This window comes from Acomys minous (genome assembly GCF_964271855.1).
Source record: "Acomys minous genome assembly, chromosome: 16".
In the NCBI taxonomy this organism is placed as follows: Eukaryota; Metazoa; Chordata; class Mammalia; order Rodentia; family Muridae; genus Acomys; species Acomys minous.
Genome location: NC_140498.1, coordinates 66,952,076 through 66,977,555, shown reverse-complemented (window position 1 = coordinate 66,977,555; position 25,480 = coordinate 66,952,076). Strand labels below are relative to the sequence as shown.

The 25,480-nt window shown below is 51.9% G+C and overlaps 1 protein-coding gene across 2 annotated transcripts in view; it reads left to right on the top strand.

The window, feature by feature from the left end:
- Positions 1–25,480, top strand: part of SDK1 (sidekick cell adhesion molecule 1) — a 955,689-nt gene that overhangs the window by 910,623 nt on the left and 19,586 nt on the right. For both annotated transcript variants that reach the window (XM_084763891.1, XM_084763892.1), the window contains exons 39-42: positions 7,557–7,718; positions 10,101–10,226; positions 21,157–21,321; positions 24,240–24,377. In XM_084763891.1, coding sequence (XP_084620017.1) covers positions 7,557–7,718; positions 10,101–10,226; positions 21,157–21,321; positions 24,240–24,377 — 591 coding nt within the window. The remainder of the gene's footprint in view (positions 1–7,556; positions 7,719–10,100; positions 10,227–21,156; positions 21,322–24,239; positions 24,378–25,480) is intronic.

The following is a 25,480-nucleotide window of genomic DNA, read 5'->3' as shown; positions in this document are numbered from 1 at the left end:
CCTCCACCCAACTGGTCCCTCTCTGCCCCTCCCCCCACCCCAGCTGGCCCCTCCTTGCCCCTCCCTCCACCCCAGCTGGCCCCTCCTTGCCCCTTCCTCCACCCCAGCTGGCTCCTCTCTGCCCCTTCCCCCATCCCATCTGGCCCCTCTCCACCCCTTCCCCCACTCAGCTGGCTCCTCTCTGCCCCTTCCCCCATCCCATCTGGCCCCTCTCCACCCCTTCCCCCACTCAGCTGGCCCCTCCCTGCCCCTCCCCCCACCCCAGCTGGTCCCTCTCTGCCCCTCCCCCCACCCCAGCTGGCCCCTCTCCGCCCATCCCCCATCCCAGCTGGCCCCTCTCCGTCCCTCCCTCCACCCCAGCTGGCCCCATGCCTCTGGATTCCCAGTGTTGTTCAACTTTCATGACAATATGTGTTGTCAGGGTCACTCCCTGTAGATGTGATCCCATCAGGCATCATCTCAGTGGTGGGCAGTGTTTACTGAGCACTTACTGTGTGCCCCGCCCAGTGCTGCTCACCTGCCATCCATCATCCCTGTGTCCATGCCCTTATGACAGCCGCATGCTGAGCTGACCTGTAGCCTCAGTGTACGTTTTGCAAAGAAACCGAGTTTAGGAATCCAGAGAGAGCTCAGCCAGTAAAGGACTTGCCTTGCAAGCATGAGGCTCTGAGTTCAATTCCTGGCATCCACATAAAAAGATGAGTATGACAACACTTATTTATAACCCCACCAGTTGGGGGGGCGGGCAGGAGGAAGGGAGCAGAGGCAGGGGAATCTCTGGGACTCACTGGCCCACCAGCCAAGCCTACTCAGAAAGCCTCAGTATCTGTAGGAGGTACTGTATCAAAAATCATGGGGGGCAACACCAGATAAAGATACCCAAGGTTAACTTGTGGCCCTGACACACACATGAACACACGTGCACACACACATACACAGTCAACTCCCCCATCACACGTGAAAGAAGCTGAGCTTAGAGCCCATCTTTTTAAAAATTGAATTTTAAATGTGTATGTGTGTGTGTGCATGCACACGTATGCACACTCCCATGTGCCGTGTGGCACAGCAAGTGTGAAAAAACAGAAAACAGCTTGTAGGAGTCAGTTCTCACCTTCCACCATAGCGGTCCCAGGGACCAAACTGAGGTCATCAGGCTTAGCAGCAAGTGCCTTTATATGTTGGGCCACCTCGCAGTTCCCATGAGTCCTCCCCGCTGGCCTTTTAGACTGACAGGGCACGGCAGGAGGGGGGGGCGGGACTTGAACCCAGGCAGTCCAGCGCACTTGCAGAGCTTGAAGCATATGATTGGGAAAGAACTGGAGAGCTTGTGTTCTGACAGCCCATGCGAAGGTGAGCGCTGGAGACAGAGTGCCGGGTGATTCGTTATTTCATATTCCAGACAGACCGCTGGCTGCACAGCCGGGTGTGTGCTTGTCACTCCTCAAGTGACAGCTGGTGGAATCACTTCAGTTGCACCCATTTTCGCCTCTTTTCGTAAGTGACAGGATGTTCTGTCGCTGCCACCGCCACTCTGTGCGTTGTGAGGTCTGGCTCCTTCTTCACAAATGTTCCTGCCATCGGCAGTGTCTGTGCTGGGCTGGGGATGAAGATAGGAGGACAGGATGGTGACTCTGTGGCCCCTTGTTGGCTCTACAGGTCAGGGACAGCCAGGGCCTCAGCACACAATTCAAGGGCAAGTTATCCAGACACCCAGATCCTTGCTTTTGTGTTTGTTCTGACTCTGGATTTACTATACAGCCCAGGCTAGCCTCATATTCACTCTGTAGCCCAGGCTAGCCTCACCCTCACTCTGTAGCCCAGGCTAGCCTCATACTCTGTAGCCCTGGATTTGGACCATTCACACACCTTGGCACATCCTTACCTCCTCCTGTGTGTCTGTCATTGTTGATCCCAGCATGTTGGTGGCCAGAGCCTCAGCCCAGCCAGAGTTGCCTGTAGGCAGCAGCAGCTGAGCCACAGGACTCTTGAACGGCGCTGCAAGAGTGAGGTGGTCATGAACATGGTCTCACCACTCAGGCCTCATGTGCCCATGCCCCTCAGCAGCTTATTCTGATTGTGGCTCTATGATTTAGAAGGCCAGTGGAAGCCCAGCCATCATGAGACAAGCAGAGATCAACAGATGTCTGAACACAGGACACACTAGAGACCTTCCTCCCATCACACACAGACACACACAGTCACATACTCACACACACACACATACATACACATACTCACACACAAAGACATACCCACACACATACCCACACTCATGTACACACACATACACACATGCACACGCACAGATAGATACCCACACAATACACACATGCATGCATACACATGTGCACCCACATGCATGCACACACAGAGACACATACCCACTCATATACCCACATGCACGCACACACATGCAAATGTACATACACATACACACAATGCATGCACACACACGTACACACAATGCATGCACTCATGCACACACACATATACATGCATGCACCTGTACACAAACACATACACATAATGCATGCACTCATGCACACACATGTGCACATGCACACACAGACACCAACACACATGCATACACATACACACACACCTTAGCTGGTCTGCTGGGTGACCCAGCACCTCCCTTGTCTTGATTAACAGCAGGCGACAGAGGCAACACAACTCTACTTCATCCATTCCAGCCTCACTTTTCTGTGTGATGCAGACATAGACCTGAGCCAGCATCAACTGGGCCAGCCCAGCAGAGGCTGGCTACAAAGAGCAAGGCCCAGGCTGGATGGTGGAGGTTTGGTTTTGATAAAGAATCTATATATATATATATATATATATATATATATATATATATAATTTTTTTACAGGTTATATATATTACAGGTTAGCCTAGAATCCGTATTATGACCCAGACTGGACTTGATGTTTCAGTGATTTCGCTATGGAAGGGGTTACAGACAGGTGGGGGGCGGTGGCGACTGGGTGCATCATAGAAACACAGCTGTTCCTGGGACCCATGTTGCTCACTGAGCTTCCAGTTTATCTCCTTGACTCCCCAGGGAGACAGTCAACCTCAGAAAGCTGGGGAATCTGAGGCTGGTGAAGCCACTAAGGGGGGCTGAAGCAAGAGTGCATGCAAGTTTGAGGCTGGACTGGACTTCAGAGTGTTGAAGGCCATCCTGGTCAACTTTATGAGACACTGTCTCAAAACAAAAAGTAAAAAAGGGGATAGGGTGGTAGAGCCTAGAATCTCCCAGTGTGGTGTTAGGTGTGTGGCTCAGTGGTAGAGCCCCTGCCTAGAATCCCCCAATGAGGGCCTGGGGTGTGGCTCAGTGGTAGAGCCCCTGCCTTGAATCCCCCAGTAAGAGGCTGGGGTGTGGCTCAATGATAGAGCACCTGCCTAGAATCCCCCAATGAGGGGCTGGGGTGTGGCTCAGTGGTAGAGCACCTGCCTAGAATCCCCCAATGAGGGGCTGAGGTGTGGCTCAGTGGTAGAGCTCCTGCCTAGAATTCCCCAGTGAGGAGCTGGGGTGTGGCTCAATGATAGAGCACCTGCCTAGAATCCCCCAATGAGGGGCTGGGGTGTGGCTCAGTGGTAGAGCACCTGCCTAGAATCCCCCAATGAGGGGCTGGAGTGTGGCTCAGTGGTAGAGCACCTGCCTAGAATCCCCCAGTGAGGGGCTGGGGTGTGGCTCAGTGGTAGAACACCTGCCTAGAATCCCCCAGTGAGGGGCTGGGGTGTGGCTCAGTGGTAGAGCACCTGCCTAGAATCCCCCAGTGAGGGGCTGGGGTGTTGCTCAGTGGTAGAGCACCTGCCTAGAATCCCCCAGTGAGGGGCTGGGGTGTGGCTCAGTGGTAGAGCGCCTGCCTAGAATCCCCCAGTGAGGGGCTGGGGTGTGGCTCAGTGGTAGAGCCCCTGCCTAGAATCCCCCAGTGAGGGCCTGTGGTGTGGCTCAGTGGTAGAGCCCCTGCCTAGAATCCCCCAGTGAGGGGCTAGGGTGTGGCTCAGTGGTAAAGCCCATGCCTAGAATCCCCCAGTGAGGGGCTAGGGTGTGGCTCAGTAGTAGAGCCCCTGCCTAGAATCCCCCAGTGAGGGCCTGTGGTGTGGCTCAGTGGTAGAGCCCCTGCCTAGAATCCCCCAGTGAGGGCCTGTGGTGTGGCTCAGTGGTAGAGCCCCTGCCTAGAATCCCCCAGTGAGGGGCTAGGGTGTGGCTCAGTAGTAGAGCCCCTGCCTAGAATCCCCCAGTGAGGGGCTGGGGTCTGGCTCAGTGGTAAAGCCCATGCCTAGAATCCCCCAGTGAGGGGCTAGGGTGTGGCTCAGTGGTAGAACACCTGCCTAGAATCCCCCAGTGAGGGGCTGGGGTGTGGTTCAGTGGTAGAACACCTGCCTAGAATCCCCCAGTGAGGGGCTGGGGTGTGGCTCAGTGATAGAGTACCTGCCTAGGCAAACCTCTGAGAGAACTGCTGTTGGCTGCTGAGTAGCAGACAAGAAGTGCTTTTCTTTCCTCTTCTCTGCCCTCATGCATCTCTGAGGATTTTGCCTGCTGCTGTCAGCCATGGAGGAAGCAAGCATGCAGCTGGATACAAGATGAAGCCACAGGGAGCACTAACCCATGGGGAGTACCACCTCACTAGGGATCATCACCCCACTAGGATCAACACCCCACTGGGTGCATTACCCCACGGTAGCATCTCCGCACTAGGGACCAACACTCCACTTGGAGCACCACCCCACTGAGAGCTTCGCATCACTAAGATCACCCCACTGAGAGTAGTGCTACCCCCACTGGGAAGACCAGCACACTAGAGCATCACCCCCATCAAGAGCATCACATGACTGGGAAATCCCTCCACTGGGAAAAGCACCTCACTGGAGCACTACACCATTGGGATCACCAACCAGTGGGAGCACCACAACAGTGGGGGAACGGGTACACTTGAAATATCACCAAACTGGAGCACCGTTTCCCTGGGAGTAACCAGCCACTGGGAAGACCAGCGACATTGGCAAACTGGGTGCGAGCACCCTGCTGGGGGCGTTGCACCAGCGTGGTACCCTACCCACTGGGAGCACCAGCCATCATACCATACTCCGGGGAGCACTATGCTACCCAAACACCACACACTTCAGTTCCACACAACTGCAACACTGTAGGACTCAGCGCTATGCCCCACAAACCCCATGCCACCCACAGCACTGAGCTGCAAGGACCACTAAAAGCCATTTGAGCACTGAGCCATGTTTTGGGGACTCTGCTTTTATGGCAGAGATATTTTTATGTTTCTTAAATATGTTTGAAGCTGTAGTATTCTGTGAGATTGTGCCCCAAGGCTTCGTAGCACAGAGCATGGTTTTGAAATTGACTAAATAAATAAAATCCTGACACATGAGATGGAAGGAAAGCCAGGCTGGCTCTTCCTCCTGGCAGGATCAAATGTACCAAGTCCCTAAATGGGTTTATGTCAGCTCCAGAGAGAACGGGTGTTCCTAACCGCAAAAGGAGCCACTGCGGAACACCCTTACATCTGAGGACCCAGCAGTGACAGCCACCCTGTGTCATCCATCTTTGTAGCCTCTCTCTTGAATAGCGTGTATGAAGGCTAGGGTCCAGCTCCCATCTGGGCAGAAATGCCCACATTTTCCTACAGGCCCCACCTACCCTAACGAGAGTCAAACAGAAGTTGCTTAAATCACCCTGAAATAATACAGAAGGCTACCATTCAGTTGGCACTAACGTATATTAAAGCCATAATATGAACGTAATGAACCAGCTAAGAAGCATTTTAGAGGTTTGGGGACTACCGCTCTGTGCTCTGATGGCTTGGAACAATGGATCGCTTTTGAATAAGATGGCTCTCCCGTTCCTCTACAAGCCCGTGTGGTATTAAAGAGGCGAGACTTCACTATGCTTCCTTCATACTGAGGGCAGGCTAAGGGGGACAGTGCTGGCCATCCGCCATTCCCAGATCTTCTCAATGCCCCGAGCACACACGTCTGCTGACCTGAAAGACACAGAGAAACTACTTCCTCGTGTCATCCTGGTTGTATCCGGCAGAGATAAGTAAGAGTTCGTGGAAGTCCCTGAAAAATAAACGCTGCCTTGTCTTCAAACCTAAAGAAGCAAAGAACCTCATTTGCCCTCTCAGGAACTGTGTTTATGTGATTGTCACTGATTGTACAGCAATGTTCGTGACCGTCTGGTTCTTTCTCTGCAGTATCGTTTGCCGGAAATCAACCACAATTCAAAAATATTAGATTGGGGACGTTTATAAGTCATAAACATTTGTTAAGTTTTAAAGTGTGCGTGGGCCAAGCACGTCAACTGATGCTCCCTCTGTCCTCCGTCTCGATCAAGATGTGAACTGTGTCTTTGTCCCAAGTATCAAGGCTGCATATGCTACCATCCCATTAGCCACCCAGTGGCTGTCTCAGTCATCAGATCAGTGGCTCAGCATATTTATGCTTTACCGGTTGCCCTCCCTTGAGCCATCTCCGCCATAAGACAGTTTCCCGGCATATCCATGCTGTATGCACTACCCTCCCCTTAGTCACTCAGCAACCGTCCCAGCAAACCCACTGGCTTTTTTTTTCCCACTGTATCCATGCACTGTGTCTTGCCGTCTCATTCGCCACTCTGGCCATCTTGGTGATCACATAGACTGTCAGTGTTATTGCACAATGCTCATACTTCTCTCAACCTTATTCTTACTTAACAAGGGCTCAATAGATGAGGAGGAAAATAATACACAAAGAGCACCAGCCGTGTAACATGGAAGGACAGATTAACTCTGGTTCCATAGGAAAATGGTGTGTGTGTGTGTGTGTGTGTGTGTGTGTGTGTGTGTGTAGATGTGCCTCTGTGCACCTACATACATATATCCTCAGTCTGAGGGAAAATATCAGGGATCCTGAACTTATCCATGAATAAGGGAACTACAGTTCTTAATGGAATATTATGGGTTCATTTGTATTTTTCTGTTTAGAAATGTCGTCTTGGGTGGTCCTCATTCTGTGAACTAAGGGTCAATACCTTAGCTGAGGCACGGGTTCAATATCATCTTATGTTGGGTGATGTCCCTAAAAGTTGCTGGAGGCTTGCAAGTCACGCACGACGTGTCATCTGAGTCAGGTGCAGCCCCGTCGTTGGGGGACTAAATCAGGAGGTGCACAGTCAGCCTCTGCAAGTGAGGCAGGACTCTGTAGCTGGAGGAAGAGTGGGAAGAGGGCAATGTCTGAGGTACAGCCCGGGAGCCCTTCCTGAGCACTTCCGCCCTCACCCGCCGCCCACACTGAGGCCAGAGCTGGTCCCCTTGTGACAGTCACAGGCATGGTGGTTTCTTGGACAGAGTCGCTTATCAAGCTTAAACCCTAATTACACTTATCTGGGCTGGAAATTGGCCGGCATCGCCGTTTAAAGTCCTCCTAATTGTAAGCAATGCCCCCTTCAGCGAGCTGCCGGGCCTGTCTCCCCGCTTATCGCAACAGATCAGGCACGCTCAATTGCTTCTCCAAGTTCAGCCCCCTCTTTCCTGTGCTTCTGTGGCTGTTCCAGGAGTGAGCAAGGTGGTGACCGTGGATGTGAAAGGGAACTGGCAGCGCTGGCTGAAGGTGCGGGACCTCACCAAGGGAGTGACCTATTTCTTCCGGGTCCAGGCGCGGACCATCGCCTATGGGCCGGAGCTCCAAGCCAATGTCACTGCAGGACCAGCGGAGGGTGAGTAGGCTGCGCTGACAACTGCACCTGAGCATCAAAGCTCTTACCCGCTTGGTGTGGTTAGGGGTCCGGGGACATTCTCAAGCAGACTTTTTGGGTCCAGCAGCCAGCAAATGCCTTGGAAGTTTCCAGAACACACTAAACCAGGCACGGCAGTGCGCACCTGGAATTCTGGCACTCGGGAGGTGGAGGCACAAGGCTCAGGAGTTCAAGACCATCCTCACTGCAGAGCTTGGGCCCAACCTGGGCTATATGAGACCCTGTCTCAAAATGAAAAATAAAAAGACCAAAGCACATGGGCTTTTGTGGGTAGACTCAGTGCATTCACAGAAGCAATTTCTTAGGTGTTAAGCGTGCAGGTTTTTTTTTTCTTCCTGGCAAAAACAAACAAAAAACACCTTAAGAGAAAAATAAATCTTTAAACTTCTCAATATATACAATCTTTATGTGTAGCTCAGCCTGGCCTCCAGCTGGCAGCAATCCTCCTGCCTCAGTTTCCCAAGTGCTAGGATGACAGGTGTGCACCACCGTGTCCAGCTATGAATTCTATTTCTGAAGCAGAGCAAACAAGAGGCTGCCAGGGTTCCTGAGTCATGGGGGAGGGCTGGTCCACCTTAGCAGCCCCTTCGCTCCTGTCCGGTCAGCAGGCACCAGACCACTGTTTGAAGAACAGCACTGGGCAACTCCTGGCCTGGGCTGTCTGTCTGTGCCCTGTTTGCCTCCTGGTTTAAATATGCATGTGTATCTATGTGTGCATGCGTGCGTTCATGTGTGTGCATGTGTGTGTGCCTGTGAAAGCCAGAGGTTGACATCGGGCATCTTCCTCCATGCCCTCCACCTTGTTTCTTGAGGAAGGCTCTCTCTGGCCCTAGCTTGCCGATTTCCCTAGACTAGTTGATGAGCCTCCTCCTTTTCTGCCTCTTCTCTGCTAGGATTACAGGCGCACATGCAGTCCCAACTTCTTTTTTTAATTGTGTGTATGTGTGTTCATGTGTGTAGGGACTGTGTGCACTGCTGTCTACAAGCACAGTGTATGCCTGTAAACGCCAGAAGACCATGGCAAGGGTCTTTGCCTATCACTCTTTCACCTACTTTTGGAGATAGGGTCTCTCATGAGCCCTGTACTCACTAACTATGGGACAGGGTGACCAGTGAGCTCCGAGAATGCACCTGCATCCAGCACCGGTCTCACGGGCTAGGACTGAAACGTGCTGAGTTTTGACGTGGTTACTAGGGACACACAGCCAAGGCCGCATGCTTGGGCAGCGGGGCCTTCACTGACGCAGCCGCATCTCCAGTCCAGCTTTTTAACTTATTTATCATGAGTCAACTTTGGAGTTCACTGGGCATTCAAAGCGTTTCTCCTATACGCCAACATACACACACACACGCATGCACACACCGTGTTCTAAGGTTCACCAACGTGTCTCTCAGCACCCTGCGTCCTTACTCGTGCATCATTCAAAAACATTTTCCTTATCAATGTTGTAAAACCCAGAGCTAAGTGTAGGCACGAAAGAGACAAACACTTTGAGGTCTGGCCGGCAGAGAGCACCACCTGTCCCCCACATCCTCCTGCACAGCTTGCCATCGCTCCATCACAGCAGGGACAGTGGTGTGTGTGACTGGCCTTTCTGAATCACTCTCCCTGGGTCCTTCATTTTCAGTGTGCATCGACCCCAGCACTCTTCCTACCAAACCCGCGGTGGAATAAGGGAAGGAGACCTGGGCAGGGAGACAGGGCGGCTCGCGCCTGTCGCCCCAACACGCGGAAGACGGGGAGATCCTAAGGTTAAGGCTGACCCTGTCTTGATAAAAAAAAAACGCTCTTGGGCTGGAGAGATGGTTCAGTGGTTAAGAGCACCTGCCGCTCTTGCAGAGCACCTAAGTTCAGCTCCCAGTGCCCATGAGGGTGACTCACAACCGCCGATGATCACTTTGGATCTAAGGCAGTGGCTCTCAACCTTCCTAATGCTGTGACTCTTTAATACAGTTCCTTGTGCTATGATGACCCCTCCGCAAACATAAAATTATTTTGATGCTACTTCATAACTGTAAGTTTGCTGCTGTAATGTATTTATCTCAGGTACAGGTTTTCTGATGTATGACCTCAAAAGGGTCGTGACCCACAGGTTGAGAACTGATGATCTAAGAGCTCTGGTGCCCTCTTCTGTTCTCTGTAGGCACCAACACACACACACACACACACACACACACACACACACACACACACACACACACACACACACCATAAATATATAGAGAAAAAAAGAAAGTTTAAAATCTTTAATACAAATAAGTTCAACACTTCTCTCCCCACTGAGAGGGTCACCAGTCCCCTCAAGCCCATTGCCTACTCTCTTTGCTCTTTTTATCCTACAGGGTCCCCAGGCTCTCCAAGAAACATCCTTGTCACCAAATCTGCCTCCGAGCTGACCCTGCAGTGGACTGAGGGAAACGCTGGGAACACTCCCACTACAGGCTATGTCATCGAAGCCAGGCCGTCAGGTAGGAGAGATGGTGCTATGCACTTCTGCCTGGACGCCAGAGCCAGGCACTACCCACATGACGGTATTTCGGTCACACTGATGGTAGTGGCCCTTGGGGCCTCTGGCCTCCTCTCCCTGCATTCTTCTAGCAGGGCTGAAGTAGGGGGCATCTGTGGAAAATGATGCTCGTTTCTTGTCCCCCTTCTTAGTGCCCAGTAACCACAGCTGTGCTGTTAACCTCTTGGGCATTCAGTTTCTGACGCCTTAGCCGCATGACACTCCGAAAGATGATAATTGTCACTCTCAGAGAAGGATGGATGAGAGGCAAAGGACACTCGAAGACATTTCAGCTCATCAGGAAGACCTAGAAGTGTTTCAGGGACCGTCTCAGGGGTCTAATGCTGGCAGCCTGTGGAAAGAGCCTTTGTACACTTCGGATAATTACAAAACATCCTTATTAATAGAGAAAATGACACATCAACTGCTGCGCCTTTCAGGCTCCTGGAAATGAGGGCTAAGGTCCATCCCCGGGTTTTGGGAGATGGCTCGGTGAGTAAGAAGGCTTGCTGTGCAAGCATGAGGACCTGGGTTCAAATCCATAGCACCACATCAGAAGCAAGACGTGGCTGTGCGTGTGTGCACCTGTTCCTGTAACCCAGGGCTGGCGGAGGGGGAGACAAGAGGACTGGTGGGGTCTGAGGGCTGGCAGCCTCACTACAGGCAGCACATGATGGCAGGAGAGACCCAGCACCCAGAGCACTGGACCATCTGCAGCTTTGTTTTTAGCTTTCTGAGGACCCTCCATCCTGTTCTCCATAGTGACAGGGCTAATCTGCATTCCAACCTACCTGTGTGTGAAAGCCCCATTTGGTTTCAATAATGAAGGGTGGATGGTATTGGAAAACTAGTGTCTGATGGTTTGAGTTGCGTATTACCACTGGGAGCTTGGTAGGGCGAGGTGGGGGGAGGGGGGGCTTGTCACCAGACATGGAGAATGCTAAGCAGCAGTGTCACTGTGACCTTCGGCCAGTTACACGGCTCATAAGAAATAGATGATGGTGGACACAGGTGAAAGCACCAAGCATGCTTCAGGAAGAGGCTTCTTTCCCAATGCTAGACGCGCTTTTGTGTTAGGAGCCATTTTGGTCTGGTGTTTAAGGAGGCTGTTGGACCGAGATGCAAGAGCTTGCACAGACACACCCTTACCCACACACATACACAAAACAAACAGATCTTTAATGCTTATTCCTGGGTGGTAGTGGGAAACATTTTGTAAGATGTGAAACTGTCATAGAATGAAAACACACAAAGGGTGGAGGGAGGGAGGCAGTAGAGGGAGGGAGAGAGGGAGGGAGGGAGGAGAATGGAAAAAAAGGGGAAGTCATGGCTCTAACTTGCTGAACCAGAGGCCGTAAATGATTTCTGAGGAGCAAGGCATTGGCCAGCTCTAGAGACCAGGGTTCTCAAATCAGTAAAGGTGCTGGGCCTTCTGTGATTATGTGGTCCCCACCATGACCCCAGGGACAGCCAACCAGCTCTCTGCAGTGACTGTGTTCAGCGTTGGCTTTTGCTGCTGTCCTGCAACCAACACTAGAAGAGAGTTGCCAACCATATCCCCTTGTGAATCCTGCTGATGATGGTGGCTGCTGGACCAGGGCCTTCCATTGGGGAAAACACACACACACACACACACACACACACACACACACACACACAAACACACACAAACACACAAACACACACACACAGCAAGATGCCCCATCCCCTTTGCAACGCAGGCTAGCCACAGCTCACAGCGACATGCAAGCTTTTATAGATCGTCAATATTTAAACACCTTGCTGGGACCCAGGGGCCTCTGGATCTCAGCTGTCATCTATTTCAGGCCTCATTACACAAACCATTAAAGACCGTATCTTCTCATTTTCTCCACTGAAGCTCTCTGGCAAGCCCTTCTCCGGGCGGAGTCCTACTTCATGCTGAGACCTGCCCGCCTGGCATCTCGGGGCACAGAGACACTTAGGTCCCAGGACACAGGACCCAGATGGTCTGTTCAGGTTGATATGTCCCTGCCCAGCCACATCCCTGCCTGCCCCAGTGAAGTGAGACCCATCAACACTGTGCCCCCTGCCCCCCCCATCTATCCCTCTCCCAGTCTTCACCCCCTGAAGAGCCCATGGCCAGTGCACCCAGCAGCAGCTAATGGCGGTAGCATCAGACCAAGTCACAGAGTCTCTTATTCCAGTGAGGGCGGTCCCAGAGTGCAGCCTGAGCGCATGACCATCGAGCTCTGTCAGGAAAGGCTGACCAGCTGGTTCATCTCTCTGAATTTTGAACGAGTCTCCCCTGGAATTGTGTTAGAAAAGGCATCTGGAAAGCAGCTATGTGGTGGGCAGACTCGAATGATTTATTTACGCAAATTATTCCAAGGCATTTTGCTGTGTAGCTCTCAGAGCCTAATTTACATATTTACACAATACACTGGAATGACACTAAAGGCACTATAAATATACTTGCCTCTCCAAAGCAGCCATGAAATATATATTTAGGACGCACCCAAGGCAGGCAGACGTTGCATTGTCGTGTTCACAGATGATGCCTTAGCCTGCAGGCGTCGAGGACTGGGGGGTGGGGGGGGGTTGCGGAAGGCGGGGGGGGGGGGGGGACAAGGCCCGTCTACCCTCAGCTCCCCCATGGGTGCACCCCAAATCCTTTCCCATCCATTGTGTTCATTTTCAATTCTTGGCGAGGCGACTTCTAACTGAACCAGGAAGAAAATCAATATTACCAAGCCTGGCATGGTGGTGCAGACCTATCTTCCCAGCATTCCAGAGGACGAGGGAGGAGGAGAACCCCAGGCTAGCCTAGGCTACCCAGATAGGTAAGCCATGTTTCAGAAGTAAACCAGTACCGAGCTGGGGAGACCGCTCCGTTGATAAGAGGCTCGCCGGGCAAGCACAAGGACTTGAATTTGATTCCTAGAATTCGTGCTAAATAAAGCCAGGCACGGTGGTGCATGCTTATAAACCCACTACTAGGGATGGGGGGGGGGGCGGGGAGCAAAGGCGAGGACAGACAGATTCCCTGAGGCTCTCTGGAGAGTCAGCCTAGCTCAGTCAGCCAGCCACAGGCCACTGAGAGACCCTGCCTCTGAAGCCAGAAGAAACAGTACCTGACAAGTGACACCTGAGGTTTTCCTCTGCCCTAAACATGCATATATGCACACACATGCAATGTGCACACAGGTTAAGTAAATTAAAAAAATGCATACTCTTTGAATCTGGACAGCCCCATGTCAGCAGGTATAGCAAGTGGACCTCTCTCCCTCTCCCTACCCCCCTCTCTCTTTCCCTCTCCTTTCTTCTTCCCCCTCATCCCCCCCCCATGAGCATCAAATGCCTTGGTGTCCTCCTTTTCCTGGGTCAGTCCCCTTCATTGGCTATCCCTGCCTTGATACACACTCCCAATGCTGTCTGCTACCTTGGACAAGGACCAGACAAAAGGCATTTTATTAGCAGCCGTATTTAGCCTGTTGTTTAAGCCTCGCCCCCTAGTTTGACCATTCCACGCAGAGAGAAACAACAGACAGCTCTCCGAGAAGTAACGGACTGCCAGGCATCCACTCACTCGGCCAGCGCTGCAGGCTGACGGTCAGGCTGTTGGCTGCTCGAGTTAGTGGAACCTGCAGTCTCTGTGGTGAGTGACAGTTTCATTCAGCACAGAGACCCTGTTTAATTGGCCATGAAATCAAACTTCTGTATCGGCAGACCGTCCACCCCGATACCTGTGGCGGCGCTCATGCCTAGGCGCTGGTGGGGATACATCCAGCAAAGGCCCTTCGGTCATGCTGCATTGGGCTCTGTCTTGATTCAGAAAAGCAAACATGTCCCCTACCTTGGGGCTGGGGAGATGCCGGGATGGAGAGCTCCAGGCTGCCTCACTCCATCCTCTAGGGAGATGCTTTCGTAGCCTCTGACTGCAGGTGTGTCTGTACCAGAAGCGCCTTCTGTTTTCAGGCCCTCCGTTCTGCCTTTCTGAGGGTGGACAACACAATGGAGGAAGAAAGGCACAGAGTCAGTGAGTGCCCCAGTTCCCCTCACCTAAACGGGATGTTAGGTCTGGGGTGACAGTGACGCTTCCATAGGAACATTGCCAGTTTCCATCCTAGGGCTGTCTTAGGACCTCGAGGCATTGAGCCGGGCTGTGGTGGCGCACGCCTTTAACCCCGGTACTCGGGAGGCAGAGGCAGGCGGATCGCTGTGAGTTCGAGGCCAGCCTGGTCTACAAAGTGAGTCCAGGACAGCCAAGGCTATACAGAGAGACCTTGTCTTGGGAAAACAAAAAACAAAAAAACCTCGAGGTAGACTTTCTTTGACAGTGTGCTAAAAAAAGCAAGATCGATAATCAGTCATCGGGGAGTTAATCAGGGAAGATTATCCAAGGATCCCTCGCCCGAGGACTCATCCAGGCATCAGTCATTTGAGGACCAGTCACCCAGATCAGTCACCCAGGGGATCAGTTATTCAGGGACCAGAGTCACCCTTGGTTGTTCTCTGCTGATGCTGCCTGTGGCTCCGGCATCTAGGGGTCAGGCAGGAGAGCAAGCCGACTCATGTTAATCACCCAGGGACCATCTAAGAGACCAGTCACCCAGGAGATGCACCTGTCTCCCAGGGGACCAGTAAATCAACCAGGAGACATGTCAGTCACTCAGGAGACCAGCTACACAACAGACCTGTCACCCAGGGGACTCATCACCCAGGGAGCCAGTCACCCAGGAGACCTGTCATCGAGAATTCATCCTCTGGGATCTGGAATCAGACAGTAGAGACCTGGCCTTGTGTGTGCTGTGAGACAGGTGGTGACTCTATTCTTCTAGGCATGTCACAGGTTTCTTGCGGTGATGACAAGTGGTTCACCCGCACTAAATGTCCAGGGTTTTCTTGTGGAAAGCACAGTCACACTGTCCTCTCCTGTTCTGATTGAGATGGAAGTCCAGGCACTGGGGATCTTCCTGGTACAAGGAAAATCAGTTGCACAAATCTCATTATTGTTAATAGTCCTGTAATGTTATTTTTCTCACAAATTTGTGGAGGTATTTTCTCCATCACCGATTTATTGAGATATTTAGCAGCATAATAAAAATGAGAAAAAACAACCCACAGTTGGGAAACAGTGGCCGCTCTCCCAGCTGCCAGAGTTTTTTTAAATTTTAACCCACTGGTGATCACCGTGTAAATATTGGTATAGATAAATAGCCCAGTGAATTATAATCCAAGTATAACATGCTAATTTTAGAAGACAGAATTAAGCAAAATATAAATGCAAATATTTTCTTTTAATTCAGAAGGAAATTATCTTGGCACCCCCACCCACCCCCGTTTTTTAGTCTAAGTAGACTGCTGGATAAATGGCTCGGTGTTGAGATCCTATATCAATATTTTAAAATGTTTTTATAAAAAATGCACGGAGTTCCTGGAGCTATGGCAGAGCTCTTAAAGTAAAATGTAGTCTTTGGGTAACGACAGAAGCAGGGGAAATCGTGTTTGTCCCCAGTGACAGGAGAGCACTAAGGAAACATGAATGCAGAGGACACTGAGAGAGCTTGCCACAAAGGTGTTCAGCCCTCAGATGCAATGCAAATGCTCCAGGCTCCGGCGCTCCCACTTAACGTCAGTGGGTTTGACCAACACGCAGTTTGCAAGGCTGTATGTCCGTCCTTAGACTCTCATAGCATAGCACTAGCGTGGCATGGAAAACATGCCATGATGCACTCAACATTTAGGGCCTTGGAGCTAAGCACGAAGTAAAACAGGGGTGGTTGTCATTTATGGAAAGTCTGATGGAGTTGGGGCCTGAGAGAGGCCATGGGAAGCAAAGATGGCTGCCTGGAGGGGGGAACAGATGGGTAGGAAGATGAGGGGTGAATGAATGATTGTTGGGCAGAATGACGGGTGGGTGGGTGAGTGAGTGAGTAGGTAGGTGAAAGGGTGGGTGGATGAATAGATGGATAGATGAGTGAGTGAGTGAGTGGGTGGGTGGGTGGGTGCATAAATGGGTGTGTGAGGGAACAGGCAGGGGTATGGGTGTGTTGGTAAACAGGTGCATATATGAATGGATATGTGGACACATGAATAGGTGGGATGGATAGATGGTAGATAGGTTCATACATGCATGGTAGGTGGATGATGGATGGATGGATGGATGGATGGATGGATGGTAGGTGGGTTGATGGATGGACGGTAGGTGGGTTGATGGATGGACGGTAGGTGGGTTGATGGATGGACGGTAGGTGGGTTGATGGATGGATGGTAGGTGGGTTGACGGATGGATGGTAGGTGGGTTGATGGATGGATGGTAGGTGGGTTGACAGATGGATGGTAGGTGGGTTGATGGATGGATGGATGGTAGGTGGGTTGATGGATGGATGGTAGGTGGGTTGATGGATGGATGGTAGGTGGGTTGATGGATGGACGGTAGGTGGGTTGATGGATGGACGGTAGGTGGGTTGATGGATGGACAGTAGGTGGGTTGACGGATGGATGGTAGGTGGGTTGATGGATGGATGGTAGGTGGGTTGACAGATGGATGGTAGGTGGGTTGATGGATGGATGGATGGTAGGTGGGTTGATGGATGGATGGTAGGTGGGTTGATGGATGGATGGTAGGTGGGTTGATGGATGGATGGTAGGTGGGTTGATGGATGGATGGTAGGTGGGTTGACGGATGGATGGTAGGTGGGTTGATGGATGGATGGTAGGTGGGTTGATGGATGGATGGTAGGTGGGTTGATGGATGGATGGTAGGTGGGTTGACGGATGGATGGTAGGTGGGTTGACGGATGGATGGTAGGTGGGTTGATGGATGGATGGTAGGTGGGTTGTCGGATGGATGGTAGGTGGGTTGATGGATGGATGGTAGGTGGGTTGATAGCTGGATTGGGGAGCGAGTGCATAAGTGGGTAAGTAGATGGATGGGTAGGTAGATGGGTGGGTAAGTCAGTGAATAAGTGGATAGATGAGTGAGTGGGTGTGGATAGGAGATGGCCGGGTGGGAAACTGAGTAAATGGGTGGGTGGTAAGTGGGTGGATGGGTGGGTTTTGGAGATGTATGAATGTATTTGGGTGGGTTGCCGAGGAGATGGGTGGACAGACTATCAGAATCAATGTTTACTGAGTTCTTTAAAAAGTCGAGAACCCTAGGGTATAGCCAGTGATGTGAACTGAGCACCTGCTCTGTAAGCCATGGACAGAGCAGCTGTCCCTCCCTGGGATGTGGGATGGAGAAAGGGGGTCAGGACACGGCCTTGCTTTCTCTCTCCCTCCTGTCTGTGGACTGTCCATAGCCTCTAAGAACAGAGACTCTCCGCACCTGCTGAAGGACAGAAGAGTATCCCACCACAAAATGGGCTGCAAATATTTGTAGGGGAACAAGGAGGCATCAGAGGGGGTCCTAGGGCTCTTCAGGCCACGTGTATTAAATGCACTATCACTCCAGACTGTTCTTAAGCAAACTTGATGTAAGAGACGTACACCAGAGCTGGAGGGGTTGCTCGGTGGTTAAGGCCACTTGCTGCTCCTGCAGAGGACCTGAGTTTAGTTCTGGGCATCACTTTCAGGCTCACGACTGCCTGTAACTCCAGCTCCAGTGGATCCAACACCCTTCTCTGGACCCCAAAGGCACCTGCACATACAGAACATAAATCCGCATGAAAACACATACACAAGAATCAAAATAAATATTTAAAAATATATATGAACCACAGTGGCATCCATTCTGTGCCCATAAGCCTTGCTATTTTAGGTAAGAGGAGGGACCACCCATGCTACGGTTTGCCGTTGTGACGTCACCACCCTTGACGGGTCTCTTGATGAACAACGACCAATTATGGGAGTATATAGGAGCAAATCACAAGGCTCTGGTCTCTGCTGATGCCTTTCAAACCGTCAGCACCGCCTTGTTCATTAACCTGTGACTATCAGGGCTTCCCCAGGGCAGAGTCTACACCCTGGAGCAAACAGAGGCTCACACACTGGTAATCTCCTCCTGTTTACCGTGGGGCTAACCCATCCGAGTGCATCTTCCGTGGGAAGGCTCTGCTTCTCATCACCCCGGAGCCATAAAAACAGCGAGTGCGTGCGCATGTATATTCAGTGGGGCTTTTCCTCCCCAGATCGCCTGCTTTTTCAACTCCTGCACACTTTTGCCTGTAAGAGGAAATTGAACTTGCGAAGGGCTTCTACATCATAGAAACAGTTTGGGGCTGTGCGCCCACCTTTTAGCAACAGCCTCCTCGGGGAATCGTTTATATTTTATTTGCAATCACTCATGTTGCGCCGACTGCGTGTGAAGCCGTGTGCTGAGCACTTTATAAATAAAAAACATTTGGATCCTCAAGGGAAGCCTACACTATTGGTACCTCTATTATCACCGTTTGACAGACAAGGGCCGGAGAAGTTGAATGCTCTGCCTAAGGTTGCCCAGCCAGTGACAGGACCAAGCTTTGCACTAACGCTATGTAAGTTAGTTTGTTCAGCCACAGTGCATTGGGGTTTTTGGTTCATTGTCGTTGTCATCATCACCGTTGTTGAGACATGACCTCATGTAGCCCAGGCTACCCTAGAACTTACTATGAACCCAAGGGTGACTTGAACTACTGCTCCTCCTGCCTCTACCACCAGAGTGCTGGGATTACAAGCATGAACCATCACGACCAGTTTCACTGGCCGTGTGTCCTTAGCTCTGTCGCTTGGTGCTTAAGAACCAAAGCCGTTCACCTTTCTCTTCTCCCTGTGTAACGTGTTTTCTGGCTTGGATTTTATTAGTGTTTTCCTAAATATCAGAATTTACATAAATTTAGTCTTTACCTACTATGGAAAACTATGCATAAAAGTCACCACTTTAAGGTGTATGGTGTGTGTGTGTGTGTGTGTGTGTGTGTGTGTGTGTGTGTGTGTGTGCCGAATGGAGGCCAGAAGTCAACCTTGGGTGTCATTTCTCAGTCTCCACAAGATATCTCTCTCTCTCTCTCTCTCTCTCTCTCTCTCTCTCTCTCACCTGGAGATGACCCATTAGGTCAGCCTGACTGGCCATCAAGTCCTGAAGATCAGCCAATCAGCTCTGAGGTGACAAGTGTGTGCTTCCACACCCAGCTTCTGAGTGGGTACTGGGGATTGAACTCAGGTCCCCACATTGGTGCAACACATGCTTTACCCCTGAGCCATCTCCTCAGCCACACTTTAACCTTATTTAAATGTAGCCTTGAGTAGCTTCCTGGTGCTGTGTACCCATCGCCACCGTCCGCCTTCCATCTTGGAAACCACTGAGTTCCGGTTCCTGGAACACCTCCCGCACCCCCGTTCTACGTTCTGTCTTCAGCACTTGAGCAACCCTGGGGACCTCGTCTAAACAAAATTTGTGAAGTATATGGCCCTTGTGACTGGATGGCGTCAGCGGGCGTCTTCTCCTCAGCATTCATGCATATTGTCAGAATCCCTCCATTTTAAAAGTGGAGTAATATTCCATTATGTGCACACACAGCAGTTTGTTTGGCCTTTGTCTGTCCATGCGGCACTTGGGTAGTTTATACCTTTTGGCATTGTGAATAGCGTTGCTGAGAACACATATTTGCAAGCATCTGTCCAGAATACAAAATCTTTTTTTTTTTTAATGCATAACGATAGCACCAGACCACTGACTGGAAATGTCAGACTCGGGTATAGCTCAGCAGTAGAGCACCTGCCTAGAAACCTTCATTGAAAGGTTGAGAGTGGCTCAGCCATGAAACACACCTGGGTTCGATCCCTAACAGGTGTGGGTGAGCACAAACCACTCACTCTGCACGTAGGGCAGGCTTAACACTGTGGGTGCTCAAGACACCCGGCATTAATAAGAGTCAATGAAATCCAGATTTTATCTAGGAAGTGGCCTTCAAGGCAGAAACCAGGGTCTAATTCCCAGCAGAGAGCATGGAGCCCTAACAGTGCTGTCCCCAGCCATGTGCCAGGCTTGCATTTCCCACATAGTCCAACCCTTTGCTCTGAAAGAGGTGACCCCCAGGGCAGATAGGTTGCAGCCATCCCAGGACCACACATGGCCATCCTGTCCACAGGGCATGGCGAACGGCGGGCCACCACAGTGCTGGAAGGAAGCTGTACCTTAAACTGTCCCCTTAACCTGCTGCCTGGGTTTTGTTTCCAGACAGAGCAGGGTTGGAACCTGTGATGAGTACAAAGCCAGCTGGTGACCCACTAGCTCCCAGCTATCTGGAGGTCAAGAACAGGATCAACGGGGCCGGCCACGGGGTGTGTAGGGAAATCAGGGAAGGGAAAAGGCAGGGGCAGCAGCAAGCCAGAAGGGAGCCAGTGTCCCTAAGGTGACATCAAGTGGGAACCAGGAAGGACTGGAACCCATGAGAATATAAGAGAAAGGGAGAGGTAAGAAAACGCAACCAAGCGGATGGTGGTGGCACACGCCTTTAATCCCAGCACTCGGGAGGCAGAGGCAGGTGGATCGCTGTGAGTTCGAGGCCAGCCTGGTCTACAAAGTGAGTCCAGGACAGCCGAGGCTACACAGAGGAACCCTGCCTCAGGAAAAACAAACAAAGAAACAAAAAGGCGCTCCAGAAAAAGGAGATGGTTCGATCAAGCCTGATGCCCTGATTTCAGGGCCAGAGCACACACAATGGTAGAAGAATTGAGCCCTGCAAGTTGTCTTTTGATCTCCACAAGGGCACTCCGGCGCACACATACCCCCTCACAAAATAAACGAGTATAATAACAAATAAAGAAATCCTTAAGCCCAGCTAGCTACTCCGGGGCATTTGCTGAAGAAGGAGACACGCCTCTCCAGCCTCTGAGGCTGGCATCAGATGCTCTGTCACAGGCAGCTGCGAGCTCATCTCTAGAAGAGCTGCCCTGACCCCCTGCTCCATCTCTGACCCCTCTTGCAGATGAAGGCTTGTGGGACATGTTTGCAAAGGACATTCCCCGGAGCGCCACATCATACACCGTGGGCCTGGACAAGCTGCGGCAAGGGGTGACCTACGAGTTCCGGGTGGTAGCTGTGAACAAGGCGGGCTTTGGGGAGCCCAGCCGCCCTTCCATAGCAGTGTCAGGTAAGCCCCTTTGGGACATGTGAGGTTCGCTACCCTTTCTTCAATGGACAGATGTGCAAAGTGGGAACACTCATTTTTTTTTTCCATGAGAGGAGAGGGTAGGCGCTGAGAGGCTGGCACGCCCTCCGGCTGGGAGGAGGAGCTGCTGCAGATTGCAGTGGGGAGCACAGTGCAGACCCTCTACGCTGTGCAACCCCTCCCCAGGACAGCTTTCTTAGAGCTGAACCCTCAGACTCTGAGCTACTGGTAAGGACCCTAAACAGACAAAGTGAGAGAGATAGAGAGAGAGAGTGCCATACTGGGCTGTGTCAGGACCCACATCAAAAAAAAAAAAAAAAACCAGGCATGGTGGCATGCGTTTGCAGTGTCTGCTCTGCAGAGGCAGAGGGGGGATCCTTGGGGCCTGATCAGTGAGCTTCAGTCGAGTGAGGGACCCTGTCTAAAAGGAGGTGAGGGGGTGTTCCTAAGGATGACACCCGTGGTTGACCTCTGGCCTACACACACACACACACACACACACACACACACACACACACACACACACACGGAAAAGGAAAACTGCTACGAAACAGCTTCATGCTCATGTGGCCTTGAACCCCACACAGCACAGAGCAGGTGGAATGCAGCTTCCTCACCACCACCACCCCCCCACCACCACCACCACAGGGCAACATCTGCAAACACTTCCAAGATCCCACAGCATCCAAGCCAGCAGTGGCTGCCATGGGGACTGTAGTCAGTTCACAACATCCTTTAGAAACGCTAGCTGCCGTCACCCACTGGCCTTGCTTGCATCAGGACCCAGGCCCTGGCATGAGAACTGCCCCCTCAGGACAGCTGAGGCCCCCTCTCCCCCTGCCAAGCAGAAGAGCAGGCCAACACGCCTGGGTGGCCAGCTTGAGAGTCACGGGACTTGCTATACGGGATATTGAATGCACAGCCAGACACCCCACTTACATCCTTTGGATTCAAAACACTGTCATCGCCTGAGAAACCCTGTGGTGTCCCATTATCCAAAGCCAATTTCCCCTTTATTCCCAGCATGCCCTCATTCGTCATCCAGCCAGTGAGATGCTTAATGCGAAGGTGGATGTGTTTTCTGCAGGTTTTGGCAGCTGGAGGCAGACCCTCGGCTCTGCCTGTAAGTGTGGCTCATCATGCGGGGCCCTCAGTGCCATTTAACAAGCTCCCCCACAGGGATACCCCTGAAAGGCAGGAGTGGGGCCCTAGGGCTGTCCAGCACCTGCAGAGAAGACATTTTCCCATTTCCCCCTCTCAGTGCACGGAACAAAATAAACAGGAAGGAAAACGTGTACCCTTTGCCAACGCAGCTTTTCCATGAAACACTTTTGAATAGATGTCTCAAAAGCAGGTTCGAACAGGAAGTCCCTAGTTCAGCCCAGTTTGACTAGGGACAGAAAAATACAGATCACACAGCCCCAGACTTCAGGGGCTCCTGGACCAGTAGAGGAAGTCAACAGATAGATAACTATAGATGCGCAGTAGGCATCTGAGCCCGCGATATGCCTCAAATGCAGAGACCTCCAGGGCTCAGTCATCACCTTGTCTGTCTCCAATGGGAGCCCACAGAGGAGGTGGGGATGGGCAGATTTCTCCACGGACAGTGTCAGAGGATGGATGTGAGGAGAGAGGGTGGTAGAGAACAGTCAAGATGGTTGGGGCCAGGTTGCCATGGAGATATCAACAAGTGTAATGAAGCAAAGTACACAGCATCCCCTGAGGGAAGGTTCAGGCAGGGATGGGGAAACAGCATCAGTGTTTCTGAGCAGGTGGGGTCAGAGGAGGCATGGGGGATGTTCTCAAGGGTAAGAGCAGGGGTGGCAGAGGATGGTCCAGTATACATCCATCCTGACTTGGTTTCCCTTCCTGTTGCCGTGATACAGTACCCTGACAAAGGCAACTTAAAGGAGAAGCGGTTTGCTCTGTCTCCCGTACAGTGTGTCATAGTAGGGAAGTCAAGGAGCCTGGAGCGCGAGGCAGCTGCTCACAGCACACGGACAACCAGGAAGCAGAAAGCAACGAAGGAACACTCAGCTCCCTTTCTTCCTTCATACAGTGTCTTAGTCAGGGCTTTATTGCTGTGAAAAGACACCACGACCACGGCAACTCTTACATGGCAGCATGCAGGCAGACATGGTGCCCGAGAGGTGGCTGAGAGTTCCACTTCTGGGTCTGTAGGCAGCAGGAAGTGACAGTGAGACACTGGGCCTGGCTTGAGCATCTGAGACCTCAAAGCCCGCCCCACCCCCAGTGACATACTTCCTACCACAAGGCCACGCCCACTCCAACAAGGCCACACCTCCTAAGAGTGCCACTCCTTATGGGCCTATGGGGGCCATTTTTATTCAAGCCACCATGTGTACTTTAGGACTCCAGCCAGGGAATGGTGCCACCTATAGTTAAGATGGGATCTTCTGCGCATATCAGTGAAACTGACCAACCTGATAACCCTTTATAGCACCAAGAGGCTTGTATTGTAGGGAATTCTAGGTCTCCCCAAATTGAAACTTAATAGTTACCCCAAACTTGACTCTATAGAGTAGACAGATTTTTTTTTTTTTTTTTTTTTTTTTTTTGGTTTTTCGAGACAGGGTTTCTCTGTGTAGCCTTGGCTGTCCTGGACTCACTTTGTAGACCAGGCTGGCCTCGAACTCACAGCTATCCACCAGCCCCTGCCTCCCAAGTGCTAGGATTAAAGGCATGCGGCACCATGCCCGACTCAGAAAAATTCTTAAGGGTGGATTCCCAAGCCTGCTGTGGAGCTTATGGAAGTCCCAGAAGATTGTCTATGGAGCTGTGGCAGCCATGACAGCTCCTCCTCTTCCCTGCTGCCAGGTTCTGGGGAGATGCTGTATGGAGCTGCCATTGAACCTCATCCTGTGTGGTCTTTTCCACAGCACAAGCTGAGGCCCCGTTCTATGAGGAGTGGTGGTTCCTGCTGGTGATGGCGCTCTCCAGCCTCCTCCTCGTCCTCCTGGTGGTCTTCGCACTGGTCCTGCATGGGCAAAGCAAGAAGTATAAGAACTGCGGCACAGGTGTGATGTCTGCCTCGGTCTCCCACCAGTGATCTGGCATTCGGTCCTGAGGGCTGACATTTGGTCTCTCTGCTGATTCTGCCAGGATCTTTTTTTAACTGCATAAATATTAGGGAAATGAGTGTCTCCTTGGTAGAGCACCTGCCTAGAATCCCCTAGTGAGCAGCTGGGGCGTGGCTCAGTGGTAGAGCCCCTGCCTAGAATCCCCCAGTGAGGGGCTGGGGTGTGGCTCAGTGGTAGAGCCCCTGCCTAGAATCCCCCAGTGAGGGGCTGGGGTGAGGCTCAGTGGTAGAGCCCCTGCCTAGAATCCCCCAGTGAGGGGCTGGGGTGTGGCTCAGTGGTAGAGCCCCTGCCTAGAATCCCCCAGTGAGGGGCTGGGGTGTAGCTCAGTGGTAGAGCCCCTGCCTAGAATCCCCCAGTGAGGGGCTGGGGTGTGGCTCAGTGGTAGAGCGCCTGCCTAGAATCCCCCAGTGAGGGGCTGGGGTGTGGCTCAGTGGTGGAGCCCCTGCCTAGAATCCCCCAGTGAGGGGCTGGGGTGTGGCTCAGTGGTAGAGCACTCACGCATCCCCAACACTACCAAAGAAAAAAGAAGCTCTCCAGACCTGATGTTTCTGCCTCTCATATTAGCGATATGTCTTAGCCTTGGCATTGGAGTTGCTGGGCTCCCCGAATCTTCCTTCTCATGCCCCATTCCTGTATGTGCTCATGTTTTTAAACAAGAGAGAGGATGGGTGTTAAGCAAGTAGAGTCTCATCGCAGCTCCTCCTCTGAGGATGGAGATAAGCTGGAACCCACTCGGGGTCTGAGCATGATGGAAATGTTCCTATGCTATGGCCTTTCTCATGTACTTGGGCCTGGACCTCACTTTCCATTCCCTCTGCTTAGCCTCCTCCAGCTCTGGCCCCTCTCGGGGTCTGTTCCCTCACTGCTAGCAGAGCCTCCATGCTCAGCTCTGTGTGCTGCCATCACCATCATTCAAGAAATGAACATGTAGGTGGGCAGGCGGGGGAATGAAGCCAGCCACAGGAACACTCGTGTGGCGTGGCTTCTTAGACGTGGAGGTCAAGAGAAGGCAAAGTGGAAGCATGCTTCTTGAAGGCAAT